The 17,458-nt window shown below is 35.1% G+C and overlaps 1 protein-coding gene across 1 annotated transcript; it reads right to left on the bottom strand.

Moving 5' to 3' along the window:
- Positions 1 to 13,295: 13,295 nt before the first annotated feature.
- Positions 13,296 to 14,264, bottom strand: LOC140510918 (olfactory receptor 5K1-like). The gene has a single exon (XM_072619836.1). It carries the CDS (start codon positions 14,229 to 14,231, stop codon positions 13,296 to 13,298), a length of 936 nt encoding a protein of 311 aa, XP_072475937.1. The 5' UTR covers positions 14,232 to 14,264.
- Between the last annotated feature and the right edge of the window lie 3,194 nt (positions 14,265 to 17,458).

The following is a 17,458-nucleotide window of genomic DNA, read 5'->3' as shown; positions in this document are numbered from 1 at the left end:
AATTGACTAGATGATAGGAGGGCACAGGATTTAAGGGAAGACAGTGTAGACTTGAAAAAACATATTGAATGGTTCACCAAGAACCATCTCTCCAGATGGAGAAAGGACAGTGTAGCTCTGGGAGTTATGATCTAGGATTAGAGGTCTTGGTGTAGATGAAAAACAGTTTGGGTTTGTAAGGCAGAGGAAGAGGTGGGATGACAATAGATTGTGATCAAATAAGAGAAATTAAGAATTTGCAGGTATGGCAGTGGTGCATATCTGGCTGATCACAAGATGTAAGCGTCTTTGTAACTGGCTGAGATAGGATGAAGCCGTGGATCATGGGAAAAGAGAAAACTGAGAAACTGTGAAGTGAGGGAGTATTAGCATGTATATTGAAGTATTCTGCAGTGGAGAAGAGAGAAAGATTGTAAGATAACATGGGTGAGAACAACTTTGTATAAACAAGATACATACAAGATATATTGGAGCAGTCCTAGAGGGAAAGCACTAGTTTTAAGGGAGATAGAGAAACACTTCTTGTAGTTGGAGAGACTTAGGTGAGACTTGAAGGAAGCCAGGAGGTAGAAGGGAGGAGGGACAGCATTTCAGTCATGGAGACAGCCAGGGAAGACACTTAGTGTCAGGAGATGGAGTGCTATGTGTGAGCTCAGTCGGTCATAACACTGTGCTCAGAGCTGGGGATACAAAGAATAGCAAAAGGCAGCCTGTGCTCTCCAGGCACTCGAGTTCTGATGGAGGAGAACAGCTTGAAAACAGCTATGTACAAACACTATACCATATTCAGGATAAACTAGAGATAATCAACAAAGGAAGACATTAAGGGTGATTGGGTAAAGCCTTTTTGTAGAAGGTAGGATTCTGGCTGGTACTGGAGCAAGCTAGGTAGAGAAGGAATGGAAAGGAGAGAGAAGAGAATTACATATATGGAGGGGTTGGGGAGGGGAATTTAGTCAAAATGCCTGGAGTCAGGAGATAGGAATGCCTTGTGCTAGGATCAGCAAAGAATCAGTGTCTATAGACTCCATGCTTATTCTGTCAAATCAACCTACTGGAAACAAAAGACCAATCTGTTGTACCCAGTATACAACAGAAGGAGACTCCAGTAATCATAGAAAATGTAACTCATCTTACACTTGCTCAGTCTTTTACATCTACAGTCCTACCAAAAGACATATATTCAAAAAGGTACCATCAATTCTATTTATTTTTCTTGAAATAATTCTAATAAAGACCTCCCCTGCCCCAAACAAATGCTAAGTTCTGGAAAACAGGTTGTTTGTCAGCATTTTTCCATTTAAAATAAAGATTTAGAACACGATTTTCATAACTTATAAAGAGAAGTAAAAAACAGGTATGAGGTAGGACTATAATGTCGTGTCATTTATAAAATCAATTTCCTTACACTCTCAGCATACCTAATATTGCTATGCAATTAAATGTGTATGTTAAGAATTTCTCATGTAATATGGACTGGATATGTGGTGTCATCGATACAGGGAACTCCCTTCATACTTCAGGCTAGTATCTTCTCTGAAAATTAGAATGTTAGGGACTAAGTGACTTGCCCAGGGTTGCACAGCCAGTGTACATCAGAGGTAGGATTTGAACACCTAGTAGGTCTTGTAAGCTTCAAGGCACCATGCCATGCTGCCTTACTTGAGTTTATTCAACAGTACATAGAACAGAATCTTAGCACATGAATCACAGAAATTAGATAGGTAAGTTAAGTTCCCAATGTATTTTTTTAAAAGACATGTACGTTTTATTTTGTTATTATTGAAAATTTGTGGCATCTTGCCAAGATAGTTCCAAGTCACTTGTCCAAATTAAATTTTGCGTAGTTTCTTAATTGGTAAAATATACAAACAATTATGTGTGTTCTTAGAAACCATGAAATGCTGTTCTGCTACAAACTTGCCCCATATTTTTTCATGTCATTTCTAATATCAGTCATTCATTAGCTTTCAATATTAAAAGTGATAGGCTATATTGTGAGTTTTTCTTAGTATTTTTTGCTTGTCCTAAAATTTAAGAAATACAGTGATTGTCATGTTCTTTGTTCACATGGGTCCATCACAGTGTGCCCAATTTCACATTTACAGAGAGAAAGTAGGAATGGGTGAGAACAGTCCCATAGGTTAAAGCAGATAAGGTATTGGCTCACTGAAATGACTGAAGCCAAAGGTTTTCATGGTTGGCTGACTATCCTCACCGACCTCCTTCTGTCACATATACTGTGATGTGCAGACTGATAGCTTTTGGCCTTCCCATAAATATATGCGTGTGTTGTTTTGTTGATATAATTATTAAAGTCATTTAAATAGAGTAATGGTAATGGAAATGAGTGTAGGCAAACATTTGTTTAAAGTACAAATGTTATCTAAAACTAAAGAAAAATAAAAATCTTACAGCCAGTATCATGAAGTTTACAAGAAAATGCCTGTTCCTTTTTAAGATTGAGAAACTTTTAAATGGGTTCAGTAGTAACCAAACGATAGAACTCAACTCTTCAGTTGAACCCGAATTGTATGTTAACTAGAAAATTGTCCACTAGTGTTAAGATTGACTCTAATATAGAAATAGACACATTCTAAGAATGATGATCATTGTATTTGTAAACATTAGCTACATGTGAACTCATTTTGAAAACTGATTCTTCACCTCTCCCCTCTACCTTTATGGTTACATTCTCACTTAAATGCACAGCAACCAATTTAGCCTCCCCCTACCATGGTGCCAGTCAATCATCTTGATGGTTGATCCAACAACTTTCTTCTTTACCTTCTTTTCCCCTCATGTATGCATTTGATGCTACACTGCTTCCTTCCTTTCTGATTTCTTTTACTACTCAGATTCCTGCTTAAGGAATTTTACAGATGTACATAAACACATTTTTTAATTCCTTCCCCTCTCTCTGACAATTCCTTCCCAGGAATGTCTCCCTCCACCCTTAGTCTTTTACCCCATCTCCTTTTTCTTTTTATCCCTTTTCTGAGTAAAAACTCCTACCTTATTCATAGCTGATAAGCATGGGATTCACCTGGATGAACAAAGGGAAAATTAGAGTAAATTGAATGAAGAAATCAAGCTTTTTAAAAGTTCCCTTCACAATCTCCATAATCAAAGGCTTCATGTCATCTCCCTCATTTTCTAATTAAACTTTTTTTCTTTAAGCATTAACATCCAATATTTTTAAGAGATACAAAATATTATTCAATATTGTTTTTCTACTTTGTTTAATTACTAATTTAAGATAATATTGTCTTGTCAAAAATAATTTTCAGCTGTGGATAGAGTGCTTGGCCTTGAAGGTCAGGGAGACATGAATTCAAATTCAACTTCAGACACTTTCTAGTTGTGTGGATCTGATCAAGTTACTTCACCTGTTTGTCTTCAATTTCCTCAACTATGAAATGTGGTTATTACAATGATCAAATGAGATAATATTTGTAAAGTGCTTATCACAGTGTGTGGGACATAGTAGATACTTAATAGATGCTAGTTTCCTTCCTTCTCAGGCTTCATTCAAGCACATCACCATTGCAGCTGGGAGGATGGAAAAGGAAGAACTCTTCCCCTTCTACCTACCTGAGTCAATCTGGAAGAAGGCATAAGGGAAAAGGCAAAAGGGGAGTCCTGAAGAACATGAAAAAATGAAAACTATACATATGTGAATGTTTAGATCTACATTCATTACTTCAGGAATACATTGTTGGTGTGAATGTTCCCTCCACCAGTACTTATCATGTCCTCCTTACAACTTGGTAGATAGTTAGCCAGGGGCAGCTAGGTGGTTCAATGGATAGAGTGCTGGGCCTAGACTCAGGAAGACTCATCTTTGTAAGTTCAAATCTGGTCTCTGACACTTACTAGCTTTGTGACCCTGGGTAAGTCACTCAATCCTGTTTACCTCAGTTTCTTCATCAGTAAAATGTTCTGGATAAGGAAATGACAAACCACTCCAATGTCTTTGCCAAGAATACCTCCAATGGGGTCATGAAGAGTTGAACATGATTAAAAAGACTGAACAACCCAGCTGGTCTTTGAGATTTGCTGCTGATAAACAATTCATCCTCCTTTCACCAACCTCCTGATACCTTTGTGAGCTTAGTTAGGTTGGTCTGTGGACAGCAGATGTACCAGGTTCTTATTTCAAACCTTGCCAGCATGGTAGAACTACCAAAACTGGCACCCTACTGGGGTAGCCTTTAGCAACACAGAGCCCTTTCACTTGTCCAATGCTACATTGCAGTAAGGCTTTAGTGTAGAATGCACACACGTGCACATGTGTTTGTACAAATATACAATGTTCAAATATGTAAATGTTTTTCTGAGGTAGTTGCTTTGCTCACTATTTTGTAATTATGGATACTCTTAGTGAAAAGAAGTTGCTATTAGGCTTAACAGCCAGGTACAGTGATGCACATCTGTAATCCCAGCTACCAGTGAGGCTGAGGCTGGTTGATCTTTTGAACTCATGAGTTCTGAGTTGCAGTGGGCTATGCTGGTAGGATAACTGCCCTGAGGTGCATCAGTATCATGAGTCCCAAAATACAAGGGGCCTTCAAGTTACCTAAGGGGAGGTGAAGCAGCCAAGATCAGAAACAGCGAAGTTCCCATGCTAATCTCTAGTGAAATCTTATTCTACCTGCTTTTATTTTCCCTCTGGCAGTTTGTCCATCATATCCAGCAATAAGAGCTAGTACATATTTTATATTTCTTCAGGTGACAAAATATTTATTTTGGCAGTGATTTACAGTTAAGGAATAAGAAAAATAATTTTATGTTAGAAATCTCACTAAGTAATAACTGAAAAATTTTAATTATTGTAGCACATTATTAAACAATCACAGAGCTCTCTCATTTCCATAGGATGCCTTTACCCCTAGGCTGTGCCGATGGCTATCCCGGTGTTGTGTCTCTCTTACTAGGGAAAAAGTGCAAGCTAAACCTACATGACATTGACAGTCTAACTCCTGTAATTAAGGTATGTACTAGTTAACCATGGTGGTCTATGTAGTGCATTTTGATTTCTCTCTTTGATTAAGAAAATATGCTTTACTAACTTATTTAAATTTCACTAATGATGTTTTAGTATATTAAATTTTATCTTGAGTAATTATTGTCTCTCTCTATTATATTGACAGGCAGTACGATGTCAACAAGAGGAGTATGCAATTATCCTGCTTGAACATGGTGCAGATTCTACTCTTGTGGACACCAACAACAACACTGCACTTCACTGTGCAGCCTTTGGATTGATCACAACCATAGCAGCAAAGCCGCTTAGACACAAAATAGATATTGAAGCAAAAAATAAGGTAAAAGCTTACCTTTTGTACAATATAATCTTTTATGAGCTAAAATGTGTAATCAGGCAGTGTTCAGTTTACATATTTTATAATTCATATATTCATGGAAACATTTCCTTAATGCAAATAACTTAAAATAATTCTGTAGTCATAGTTCATTGGCCTTTGGAATTTTCTAATGTTGGGGAGTGGGGGGGAGATAAGTAGGAGATTTTATTCACATTGTAACTCCTAATCTCTAGACCAAGGCCTGCTCTCTGACTTAATCATAGAGTAGGGATTCTTAACCTGGAATACATTAACTTTAATAAAGCAACAATACATTTATAGTTATTTCAATGTAATTGGCATCCTTTGCATTCCATATATTTTGGGCATTTAAAAACATTATTCTAGAAAGGAGCCCACGACACAAAAAAAAGTGAAGAAACTCCATGTTAGGGAGTGACCTGGAATACTGAAATGTTAATTAAGTGTCTGTCCATGATCACCCAGCCATTATGTGTGGGTCAGCAGCAGGCCTTGAATCTAGGTCTTACTGGCTCTGAGACTAGTTCTCCATTTATTCCATTGTAGATGTCTTCCCCAGAATTTTCTTTGCACAGTATATTGGGTCTTCCCAGAATGCAATATTTGCCTACAGTGTTTTTCTACATATAGCCATTATAACACAGTGTTAATTTGTCATGTAAAAATGCTATATTTAGAATGAGAATTAAAATGTTACAACACAGAATTAGAATTCAAGTCTTAAAACACCGATGTAGATTTGAAATCTTAGAACACAGAATTAGAATTAAAGTCTTTGGAAACACAGTTAAAATTTAAATCTTAGAAGACAGAATTAGAACTAGTCTCAGACAGAATCAGATTGAATGTGTTCAAAAAATGAATTTGAATGAAAGTCTGAGCACAGAATTAGAAATAGTCTAAAAATACAGAATTAAAATGAAAGTCTTAGAAAGTAGGAATAGAATTGGTCTTACAACTCAGAATTAGAATTATTCTTAGGAAACAGAATTAGAATTTAAATCTTGTAGCAGAGAATTTGAATTAAAATCTTAGCACGCAGAATTATGATTAAAGCCTTAGAACAGAGAAATCAAATTAAAGTGTTGGAACACAGAATTAGAGTTAGTCGTAGAATGCAGAATTAGTATTAATGTCTTGGAGCACACAGTTAGGATTAAAGTCTTAGAAGACAGAATTAGCATTAAAATCTTAGAACTCAGAATTAGAATCAAAGTCTTAGAAGACAGAATCAGAATTCGTTCTGGAAAACAGAATTAGAATTATTCTTACAACAAAGAATTAGAAGTCTTGGAACAGAGATTTAGAGTTAGTCTTAAAACACAGAATTAGAAGGAAAGTCTTCAAACAGAGAATTACAATAAAAGTATTAGAATACAGATTTATATATAGTCTAAAAACAGAATAATAGTGCAAGTCTTAGAAAGTAGGATTTGAATTGGTCTTAGAACCCATGATTAGAATTATTCTTAGAAAACAGAATTAGAATTAAAATCTTAGAACACATAATTAGAATCAAACTCTAAGAAAACACAATCAGAATGAGTCCTGGAATACAGAATTAGAATTAGTCTTAGAATACAGATTTTAAAATAGTGTGAGAACATAAAATTACAAATAAAGTTGAAGAACACATATTTAGAATTAGCCTTAGAACACAGAATTAGAATCAAAGTCTTAGAATGCGGAATCAGAATTTGTACTGGAAAACAGAATTAAAATTAATCTTAGAACACACAGAATTAGTGTTAGAGCACAGAATGAGAATAAAAATCTTGCAACACAGAATTAGAATTCGTCTTAAAATATTTAGATTTAAAATCTTAGAACACAGAATTAGAATTAAAATCTTTGAAAACACAGTTAAAATTTAAGTCTTAGAAGACAGAATTAGAATTAGTCTTCAAAATCAGAATGAAAGTGTGTGAACAATGAATTTGAATGAAAGTCTTGGAACACAGAATTGAAATTAAAGTTTTAGAAACAAGAATTAGCATTGATCTTAGAACACAGAATCAAAATTATTCTTAGAAGACAGAATTATAATTAAAGTCTCAGAGCACATAATTAACAATTTATGTCTTAGAGAATAGAATTAGAAATAAAATCTCAGACCACAGAATTAGAATTAAAATCCCAGAAGGCAGATTTATCACTGGAGTCTTAGAACACAGCATTACAACTAGTCTGAGAAGACAGATTTAGGATTAAAGTATTCAAACACAGAATTATAATTAAAATCTTACATCACAATTATAAAGTCTTAAAATACATAATTAGATGTAAAATCTTAGAACAGAGAATTAGAATTAAAGCCTTAAAATACAGATTTCGAATTGAAATCTTAGAACACAAAATTAGAACTAGTCTTAGTGCACAGAATTAGAATGAACGTCTTAGACCAGAAGGGATAATAAATGAAATTGTTTTTAAAAACCTTAAGTAATAAAATAATTTGTTACTTTAATAGTATATTGTGGTTTTATTGCGACGTTTTTCCAAGACAACGTTTGCTCTATGGAGTAAAAAAATAATAATAATATAAAGGTCAGCTAAGAGTAAAAAGGACCAGGCAGTCTAAAGATTTTAGAGCATTTTAAAGACTCAAGAGAGTTGAAATAGCTACACTAATGCAGTGTGAAATGAATTTCTGCATCTTTTTAGGGTAAAGTAATGACTTTTGTAGGACAAACCAGTAGAATGGGAAATTATTACAATGGGGAGAGGAAGAATAGGTGACAGAAAGGGATGGGTGATACTCTCCTACCAACTCAGTGGGTGAAAAGTGAAGTAATGGCTATTTCTATTTCCCATCATTAAGAGCAAGGAACTGTTGGAGAACGGGATGGAGGTTTTAGAGGGAGAGTCTGTCACCAGGGGTTCAGAATGCACGAGAGTGGGGCTGTCTCTCTAAAAGGGAAGAAGGGAGAATGTTTTATACCTATGAAGGAGGTAGTATATTTCTGTGGTGGGTGGTGGATAACGAATGTTGGGTTTAAATTCAGAATAGTTTGTACCCTGGGACATCCCTTTCTCTGAAAAAATAATGTTCGTCCATGGCAGAATCTTGTCCCAGGAGAAAGGAGATATATGGACACCTAGAATACATAGTTTTGAAGCAGGAACTTAAAACCAGAGATGGCAAGGCCTTTCAGATGGAGACTGATCATGAAGAAAGTGGAAGAAAGGCTGGGACTTATGATTTGGGACACTGAGTAAATTTTACTAGATGGTGCTCCTTCCATCTGACATTTTTGCTCATGAATTGACATTTCTAAGAGTAAGGTATAAAAACAAGTAAAAAAATGAATCTACAAAACAATAGATGGAAATTGAAAGAGCTCAAGCAAAGTACTTCAGAACCTTAAATGCCATGAAGGACACAAAGAGAAACAAAGGAATCAGTAAAGGTATAATCGATGAATTAGAAAATGAAATTTAGAAAAGACTACAGATTAAAAGAAATAATGAGGACAAAACACTGAAAACCTTATAAAATGTCATAGTAAATCAAAGATACTAAAAATTATAGATTGAAAGGCAGAAAAAGAGGCAAAAATCTGAACTACTCACTTAACTATATAGGGAAAGAGATGAGATAAAAGGATGAGAAATAAATAGGTATTACAATTAATTAATAAGCAATTTGAGTAAATTCAAAGAACAAGAGGGTAGACTAGGCAAACAAGAATGAGGAATAGGGGAGAGTCTTTGGAAATGGATATAGAAAAGTAGTGTGAGCAAACTACGTACATAGATAAAATGATGACCAAAAGAGAAAAGGTGATAAAATGAAAATAATTATCAGAGGAAAACAAGTCCAAATATCATAACTTTAAATATTAATGGATTAAACATCCCATGAAATGAAAGTGCTAGAATGTTTAAGAAAATAAAACTGATCATTCTTTTGTATTATTAGTACTTGTAGTGAAAATTCTAGGAAAGTTTGAATATTTTTATCATCGAAGGCATTGTTATTTCCTGTTTTGCCATATAGTCTCAACTCCTAAGGGGCCTTCATTCTATATTTATCATTTCATTCTTTCCCTTTCTACTCATTTATTATCCTGGTCCTCAAATTGCAATAGAACATAGTCTTTACCTTGACTGAACCCTTTGTTTGACCTCCTGCCCTCCTTTTCTTCATTTTCTTTCGCTATCAAACTTACATACCTGTTGCCTCCATTCACTCAATACTCACCTTTCTGCAACCTCAATTATTTTCCAACTTATCTGTGAGCTTATATATACAATTTTAGAGCGAGAAAAGAACTAAATCTTATTTTGTAAAGCCCATTCATTTTACATATAGAAAAACTAAGGCACAGAGATGTTAAGTGAATTGTACTAGGTTGCAACGTTGATTAATGACAGAACCAGAATGGAAACTCAGGTCCTCTCACTTCTGGTCCTGTGCTTTTTCCATTACTTGATACCTACTCTTCCTCTGATTCTGACTCATGCAATGACTCTTTCCCCCAACTCCCATCTAGCAATGAGAATACTATGAAGTGAAGTCTTGGTCTTCTGTGCTTTTCTATATTCTAACCCTTACATAACTTGCTGATTTTTCTGACTCAAATTATTCTTTTATTTGGATAAGCTTCATATTTTCCACTAATTCTCACCTGTTACCCAAGTTTGAGTCAAACAACCAAAAATAATTTAAGTACCTACTATGTGCCTAGAATTGGGCTATATTCTAATGAACCAAAGAAAAATTAATCAGTTCTTGCCCTCAAAGGAGCTTACATTCTGCTGAGGAGATATCATATGTTTAAAAATAAATAAACACAGTACATAGATTAAAAAAAAGCCACATGAATTTCAATCAATCAGTAAACATATGTTAAGTGCCTACTGTATGCCAGGTATTGTGCAAAGCACTGGGGATATAAAAAGAAGAAAAAGACAGTTCCTGAAGGACTGTCTCAAGGAGCTTACACTCTAAAGGGGGAAGGCAGTGCAAACAGATATATACAAAGCAAACTATAGACTGAATAAATAGGAAATCATTAGTAAAGGAAAAGCACTAGAAGTAAAAGAGGTTGGTGAAGGTTTCTAGTAAAAGATGAAATTTTACTTAGGGCTTAAAAGAAGCCCGGGAAAGCAGCAGATGGATCTGAGGAGAGAAGATTCCAGGTATAGGGGACAGTCAGAGAGAAAGTCAGTAACTGAGAGATGGGGTTTCTTGTTCATGGAGCATCCAGGAGGCCATTGTCATTGAATCAAAGAGAACATGGCAGGGAGTATGGTATAAGAAGACTGGAAAGGTGGGAGGGAGCTAAATTATGAATGACAATCACAGCATTTTGTATTTGATCCTGGAAGTAAAAAGGAAATCCTGGAATTTATTCTGTATATATATGTGTGTGGATGTTTTGGAGGAGGAACATGATGGATGCTGTCATTTTAAAAAATCACTTTAGCAACTGAACTGAAGGTCAGCATTAGAATGGGGAGAGATTTGAGATAGACAGATCCACAGTCAGGTTATTGCAGTAGTGAAGGCATGAGATGATGGGATTGTGCACTAGAGATGGTGACAGTGTCAAAGGAGTCCATATGCTAGAGACAGAATAACGGGGAAATATACAGGCCATTGGATATAGAAAGTGCGAGTGAATGAGGAATTTAGGATGATACCTAGGTTGTGAGCCTGAGTATTTGGGAGGATGGTAGTAATCTCAACAATTATAGGGAAGTTAGGAAGAAGGGAGAATTTTCATGGGCAAAGGGAGAAGAAAATTAATTCCTGTTTGGACATGTTGAGTTTAAGGTGTCTATGGAATATCCAATTTAAGATGTCCAATAGAAAGTTGAAGAGGTGATACTGAAGATCAGCAAGAAGGTTAAGACTGGATAAATAGGTTGAAAGTCATCAGCACAGAGGTGATGATTATTCAGTTCATCAATTCTTTATCTTTTTTTTTTTTTTTTCAAATTTACCTTTCCAGTATCATTCTCCAAGAAACCTAGGCTGGAAAATTTGGAGTTATCTCTTTATGTGTTTCATCTCAGAAGTATAATGAATCCCTATGCCTCATCAACTATTCTCCTTAGAAGTTTGTTGTATCTGTTCATTTCTGTTCCTAAATACCTTGTTTTGCTCTGGTCACCTCCCAAGTGACCTCTAGGCCTTTCCCATGCAATCTTGATTGTTCATTTTCACCAGATTAATTTTTCTAAAACACTTCTTTGGTCTCATTATATTACAGTTGAAAAAACTCTAATCCAGCTGAAAAACCTCTAAAAACTTCACGTTGTACACTGGATAAAATCCCAATTTCCCTGCCTTGTGATCTACAATCTGCATTATTTGATTGATCTGATTTTCCCAACCTTATCTTTCTTCTGAAGGCCTTCTACATTTTTTTTTCTGACATCAAAAGACTGCTTTCTACTGAGCAGGCATGAAAGTTCTCCAAAATGTTGGGGCATCCCCTGTGGTGAACTTAGGGGAAGACATGAATTATAGTCACATAGAACAGATAGGCAAAAATGGGTTAATATCTTCATATTTATAGTGTAAATTCTCCCCCTTGCTTGGTATTCTCTGCTGCTTCCCCTCTGCCTATCTAAATCTGACTTCTTTTTCAAGGTCTAGCTGAATCTTTTCAAGGAAGCCTTGTCTAATTTTATTTGTTCACACTCACTTTTCCCTCATTTATAATCCTGTTTAAATGTTTTCTGTATCATACTATCTGGCACATGATCACTTACTATGTAGCTCTGTTTCCCTTATCATGTATACATATCTCCCCACACCCTAATTTGAATGGAGTGGTAATTTTTGGACATGAACTAGGTTTTATGCCTTTTTTTCTCTTCCCCTCTCCCCTAACATTTAATACATAGTAGATATTCAATAAATATTTGCTGAGTTGAATTTTAGGGGATGTTTACTGTTTTTAACTGCTGAATGTAAATTTTCAAGATCAAATGTATTGTCTCTACACATGCTTACAAATCAAATGTTTTACACTGGACTCTGAGATTTGAAAGTTTTGCTGTTTTACTCACTAAGCTGTCAATCAGTGGCATTTGGGGAAAATATTATTGAATTTATTGACATATTAAGGAATTGTTTTCAAACTGGCCACCAACCCAACTGAAATAAAAACATAGTTTCAGGTTCATGTCAATAATAGTTTCATAAATTGACAACATCATATTAGTTTGTAAATAAGTATCAGGGAACCTAGACACATGTGCCCAAAATAGGGAAACAGACTTTTTTATATGAAAATTCACTTCCTAAAGAACTAGTCTTTGGAGAAAGTCAAGCCATAAACCACTTATTTAGTGTGTACTATGGCCCAGGCAACATGCTAAGTTCTGAGTATACAAAAAAGAGCTAAAAATAACCTCTGACCTAAAGAAACTTACAATCTAGTGGGGGAAAAAGAGAAAAAAGGAAAAGAGAAGTTCAGAACAAAAATCTAACTACAGTGAGGTGTTTTCTGAGAAAGTAGTGATGATATGATCATCAATGGCAAGGCATGCTGTCTTACTTCTTATGAATTTTAAATCCTAATGGGATATGGTTCGAAATATTTGTTTGAAAAAATCATATTCAGTTGATTCCTCTTTTCAATATATAACCAATTCTGATGATGCACCAACTTTGTCAGCTTGGTAATCAGTAACTCTCCAATGGATTTCATTTCCACAATCTAATTAATCATGACTCATAAATGACTTTCATGATTTTGGAACTTTGAAATCTAGCACAATATATATAATATACAAATTCTAACACAATCATACATATTCCTGAAATTCCTTCTTGCTTTAGGCATGTTTGCTCTATTTGACCTTATGATTATATAATAGTGTTTCTCATCTAAAGGATGGATTTGCTATTTTTCTCTTGTTACTTTCCATACCAAATTTTTTAAATTCTATATTTAATTCAATGAGATAAAGAGGATGGATTTTATTTCAAAGTATCCCAAGACACTTCACAGCTTTTTTCAGGGTCTTGATTACTTCCTTGTTTCTCAAGCTATAAATAAAAGGATTTAAAAAGGGAATTACTATTGTGTAAAAAATGGCAACTGGAATATCCTTATCCCCTTGTTCAATTGAACCTGGCTGAATATACATGCAGAGGATAGAACCATAGAATATTGAGACAGACACAAAATGTGAGGCACAGGTAGAAAATGCTTTGCCTTGTCCCTCCTTAGATTTCATTCTAAAGATATTGAAGAGTATGTAAAGATAAGAGACCAGGACAGTTGCTACAGTGAAGACTACTATTGAACCTGAGAAGATAAACATTATCCATTCATTGATGTAAGGATCAGTACAAGAGAGTCGGTATAATGGAACAATGTCACAAAAGAAATGATTAATTTGATGAGACCTACAGAAAGTCAATCTGAAAAGAAAGCCAACATGAATTATAGAAGTTAAGTTGCCAATTGCATAAACCCCAATGATCATCTGAATGCAGAGTTTCTTTGACATTAGAATGGGATAGTGCAATGGGTTACATATGGCCACATAACGGTCATATGCCATGACTGCTAAGAGGAGGCAGTTTGAAGTTTCTGCAAAACAAAGACAATAAAATTGTACCTTGCATTCAGAGAGAGAAATCTTTCTGTCTTTAGAGAAGAAGTTCATTAACATTTTGGGTGTGATAGCACAGGAACAACAAGCATCCATAAGGGCCAGATTACCAAGAAAGAAATACATAGGTGTATGAAGTCGAGATTCAGTTGAAATTAATACTACCAGTCCAAGATTTCCCACAATGGTTACCAGATAGATTGTAAGGAATGATAGGTATAAGATGACCTTCATCTCTTGGTGATTTGTGAATTCAATGAGAATAAACTCCTGGGACATGGTGTAATTCTCATCAACCATCTTTGAATTCTCTGTTGAAAACAGAAATTGTAGTCTAACAATATGGGGAGTGGAACCTCTTCTTTTCTTCTCCAATATTGTTTATTGAAATATAACTTATTTTCCAGTTTGGGGAAGCATCACACTCTCTGAGCTGTCAGCTAATGTGGCTACAGGCTCCAAAACTTTCCTGAGTTCCATGCAAAAAAAGCACCAGATTGAATGGACGTGGCTCCTTCTTGAATCAAGTTGGAGAAGGTCTTATGCATAAAGGCTTTTCTTCACTTAGCAAACAGTTGTTCTCTATGGGGGAGAGAACATTTGCAATGTGTGTTTTTAGATCTGTTAAGTTTAGAACATCCATAAGAATTTCCACAGAGCAGATTCATGATCTATACTGTTAAGTATTTTTGTTTTTTTGTATTTTGCTATAATGCCATCTATCGATGATTGATATGATAAGGTTAGGTAATTTCTCTCTATGACACCAAGTCTGAAAGTTTAGAAAATACGCCAAATTAGTTTAAGTCTTAACTTTCCTTCAGTGAACTCATGGATTTTTTCCAAGCCACTGGATCACTGACAGAATTATAGATTTAGATTTAGAAGGGACCACTGAGGTGTACTGCTCCACCTCCCTCATTTTGCAAATGAAGAAACCAAGCCCCAGAAAAATTAAATCACTTGGCAAAAGTCACACAGGTAATAAATGGTAGAGGTAGCTTGGAACCCATGTTCAGCTTCAAAACTAGTTATTTTCTCCATTGTACTAAGCCGTTATACTAACACATTCTTAAGATTAATCATATTTCCTGCACCATTTTTGGGTTAAAAATTTTAGATAAATTTACCACCTACTATAATCAACTCCCTCCTTACCCACACTGATTAGAATGATATATTCTGAAATCTTTCAAAGCTCAGTAAATCACTATTCTCATGGACTCCTCCAGCTACTGGAGGATCCTCCTCCAATTAATTTATATCTATATGTTTGTATATAGGTACAGATAGATTGAGATACATATAGATATCTATGTATCTCTATCAGTCTATCTTGCATATGTACATTTATGCATACTTGCTTTTACCCTACGTAGAATTGAAGTAATAATAATTACAATACTTAGCATTTCCTTAACACTTATTCATTTGACCATTGCAACAATCCTGTAAGGGAGGTGCTACTATTATCCCTATTTTTTTTTTTTGAAACTGAGGCTGAACAAAAGTTAAATGACTTGCCCAAAGTTTCAAGGCCAATACATATCTGAGACAATATTCGAACTCAAGCCTTCCTGACTCTAATTCCAGCCCCTTTATCCACATCATCTCTCTGTGTATAAAATATAAGCTCTTAAAAGGTTGGAACTGCTTTATTTGTGCTTCATTTCTTATATCCCAAGTACCCAGTGCAATGTTTGTCACTAGTAAATACTTATAAATGCCTATTGTTTAATTGACTTATTGTATACAATAAGTATTAACTCTTCCCGTCTTCAAGTGTTGGGGGGAGGTACTTTACCTTTTGTGAAGAAGATTATGTTGATACACTGGGTACTATTGAATAACCTTGTATTAATTTTTATTATTTCCATTCCCTGACTTATCTTCATAGAGCAAAAGATCTCAGTTTATTTCAGGGCATTGCCTTATGAAAACTCCTCAGAATAATTGAACTAGAAGGGGCCCAGAAGCTATCTAGATCAAGCCCCTCAGGAAAGGACACTAAGGGATATAGAGGTCATACCTTGCCCAAGATACATAGGTAGTAAGATAGCATCAGAGATAGGTTTTGAACCCTTTTCTTCTGACTCCATAGGTAATATCCTTTCCATAACTAATCATTTTCATTGCCATTCTTTTTTTTTCCTGAAATTATCCTCTCTGTTATGTCTCGGACCAGGGTTCTGACACTCAGGATACATGGACCTCAAAGAAAATATATGCAGAGATTTTCCCATCTGTGAATATGAATGGGAAAAAATCCTACCTTTATTTTCAGTAACCTTTGATTTTCTTTATAATCCTATTATTTTATGCTATTAGATGCATTATTCAAAGTAGGGGTCCATAGGCTCTACCAGGCTGCCAAATGGGACCATGACCCCAAAAGATTAAGGAACCCACCTCCAAAGAGAACAATGGTTTTCATGGATGCCAGTGTTACAAGCCTAAGGGTATGTAGTTGGTATGGAATAATGGCCTTTCTCCTTTCCTCCAGTGCCATTTCTGATTCTACCATGAAGTGGGCTTTCTGGCATGAGCATTATTTGAACCAACATTTTCAAGAAATAATGTACACAATCCCTCCCCCACATCATATTTTAAGCATATTTTAGATAATTCAAAATTACATGCATTACGTTACATACATTTGTCCACACTAATGCCTGTCTCCTTTTTTTTTTCTCATGTGGGTATCATTTAGAAATTCCCCACGGTTTGTGCCCCTCAGCCTTTAGTCAAATAGATAGAGCTGACTCTGGATTCTGAATATGAATTCTTTAAGGTCTAAAAGGAAAAGGGAAAAAGATAGCTGGGACAAGTTTTAACATATAAACTCTTTTTAAGAGGAATAAGTTCAGAAATATCAATATTGCCTCATATTATTTGATTAGTAATGGCATAAAATGTCACTGCCTTAGGAATAGGGATTATGTTCCTTCAATGTATTTGTATGTCTTAGAGCAGGCATGGAAAAATGTTGTCCTCTTACCAGCATATTTCTCAGTAAAGTAATGCTTCATTTGTACTGATGATCCAACTGCATAAGGTGGCTGCCTGTAGCAGAGCTTCTCAGATTTTAGAAAATCAAGAACAACAGCAAAAAGAATAAAAAAAAAAATTAAGAACAAAGCTAAGAGAACCTAAAGAAATATATGTATTCAAAGCAGTGATTTAACACAAAAATAAACAAGAAATCTCTTATATCACCTAAATTTCATTGACTTTGAAGGACTTGAAGAAGCCAGTTGTTTGCCTGATGTTAGAAATCCTTAAAAAGAGAAAACAATATTATCTCCTTTGGAATTTGGGGGATTTAAAATATGAGCATATTAGGAGACCTTCTTTATGTCAGCCAAGAGGTCAGTACCAATGATTATATCATTGGGGGAATATAGTTCAAGTTTTCCTAACAATTAAAATAGAATTTCCCTAGAGCTGACAGTATATTTTTGTAGAAAATGTTAGCCTGGGAAATCTGGTCCCCAAAACATTAAACATAAAACCAGCTGAGATTAATT

This window comes from Notamacropus eugenii, chromosome 6, assembly GCF_028372415.1.
Source record: "Notamacropus eugenii isolate mMacEug1 chromosome 6, mMacEug1.pri_v2, whole genome shotgun sequence".
NCBI lineage: Eukaryota > Metazoa > Chordata > Mammalia > Diprotodontia > Macropodidae > Notamacropus > Notamacropus eugenii.
Note: the sequence above shows the minus strand (reverse complement) of the source record. Positions and strands in the feature narration are given on the sequence as shown.

Bases quoted from the DNA above. Each gene is read 5' to 3' on its own strand.
- LOC140510918 (XM_072619836.1), bottom strand. From the start codon at position 14,231: ATGGTTGATGAGAATTACACCATGTCCCAGGAGTTTATTCTCATTGAA.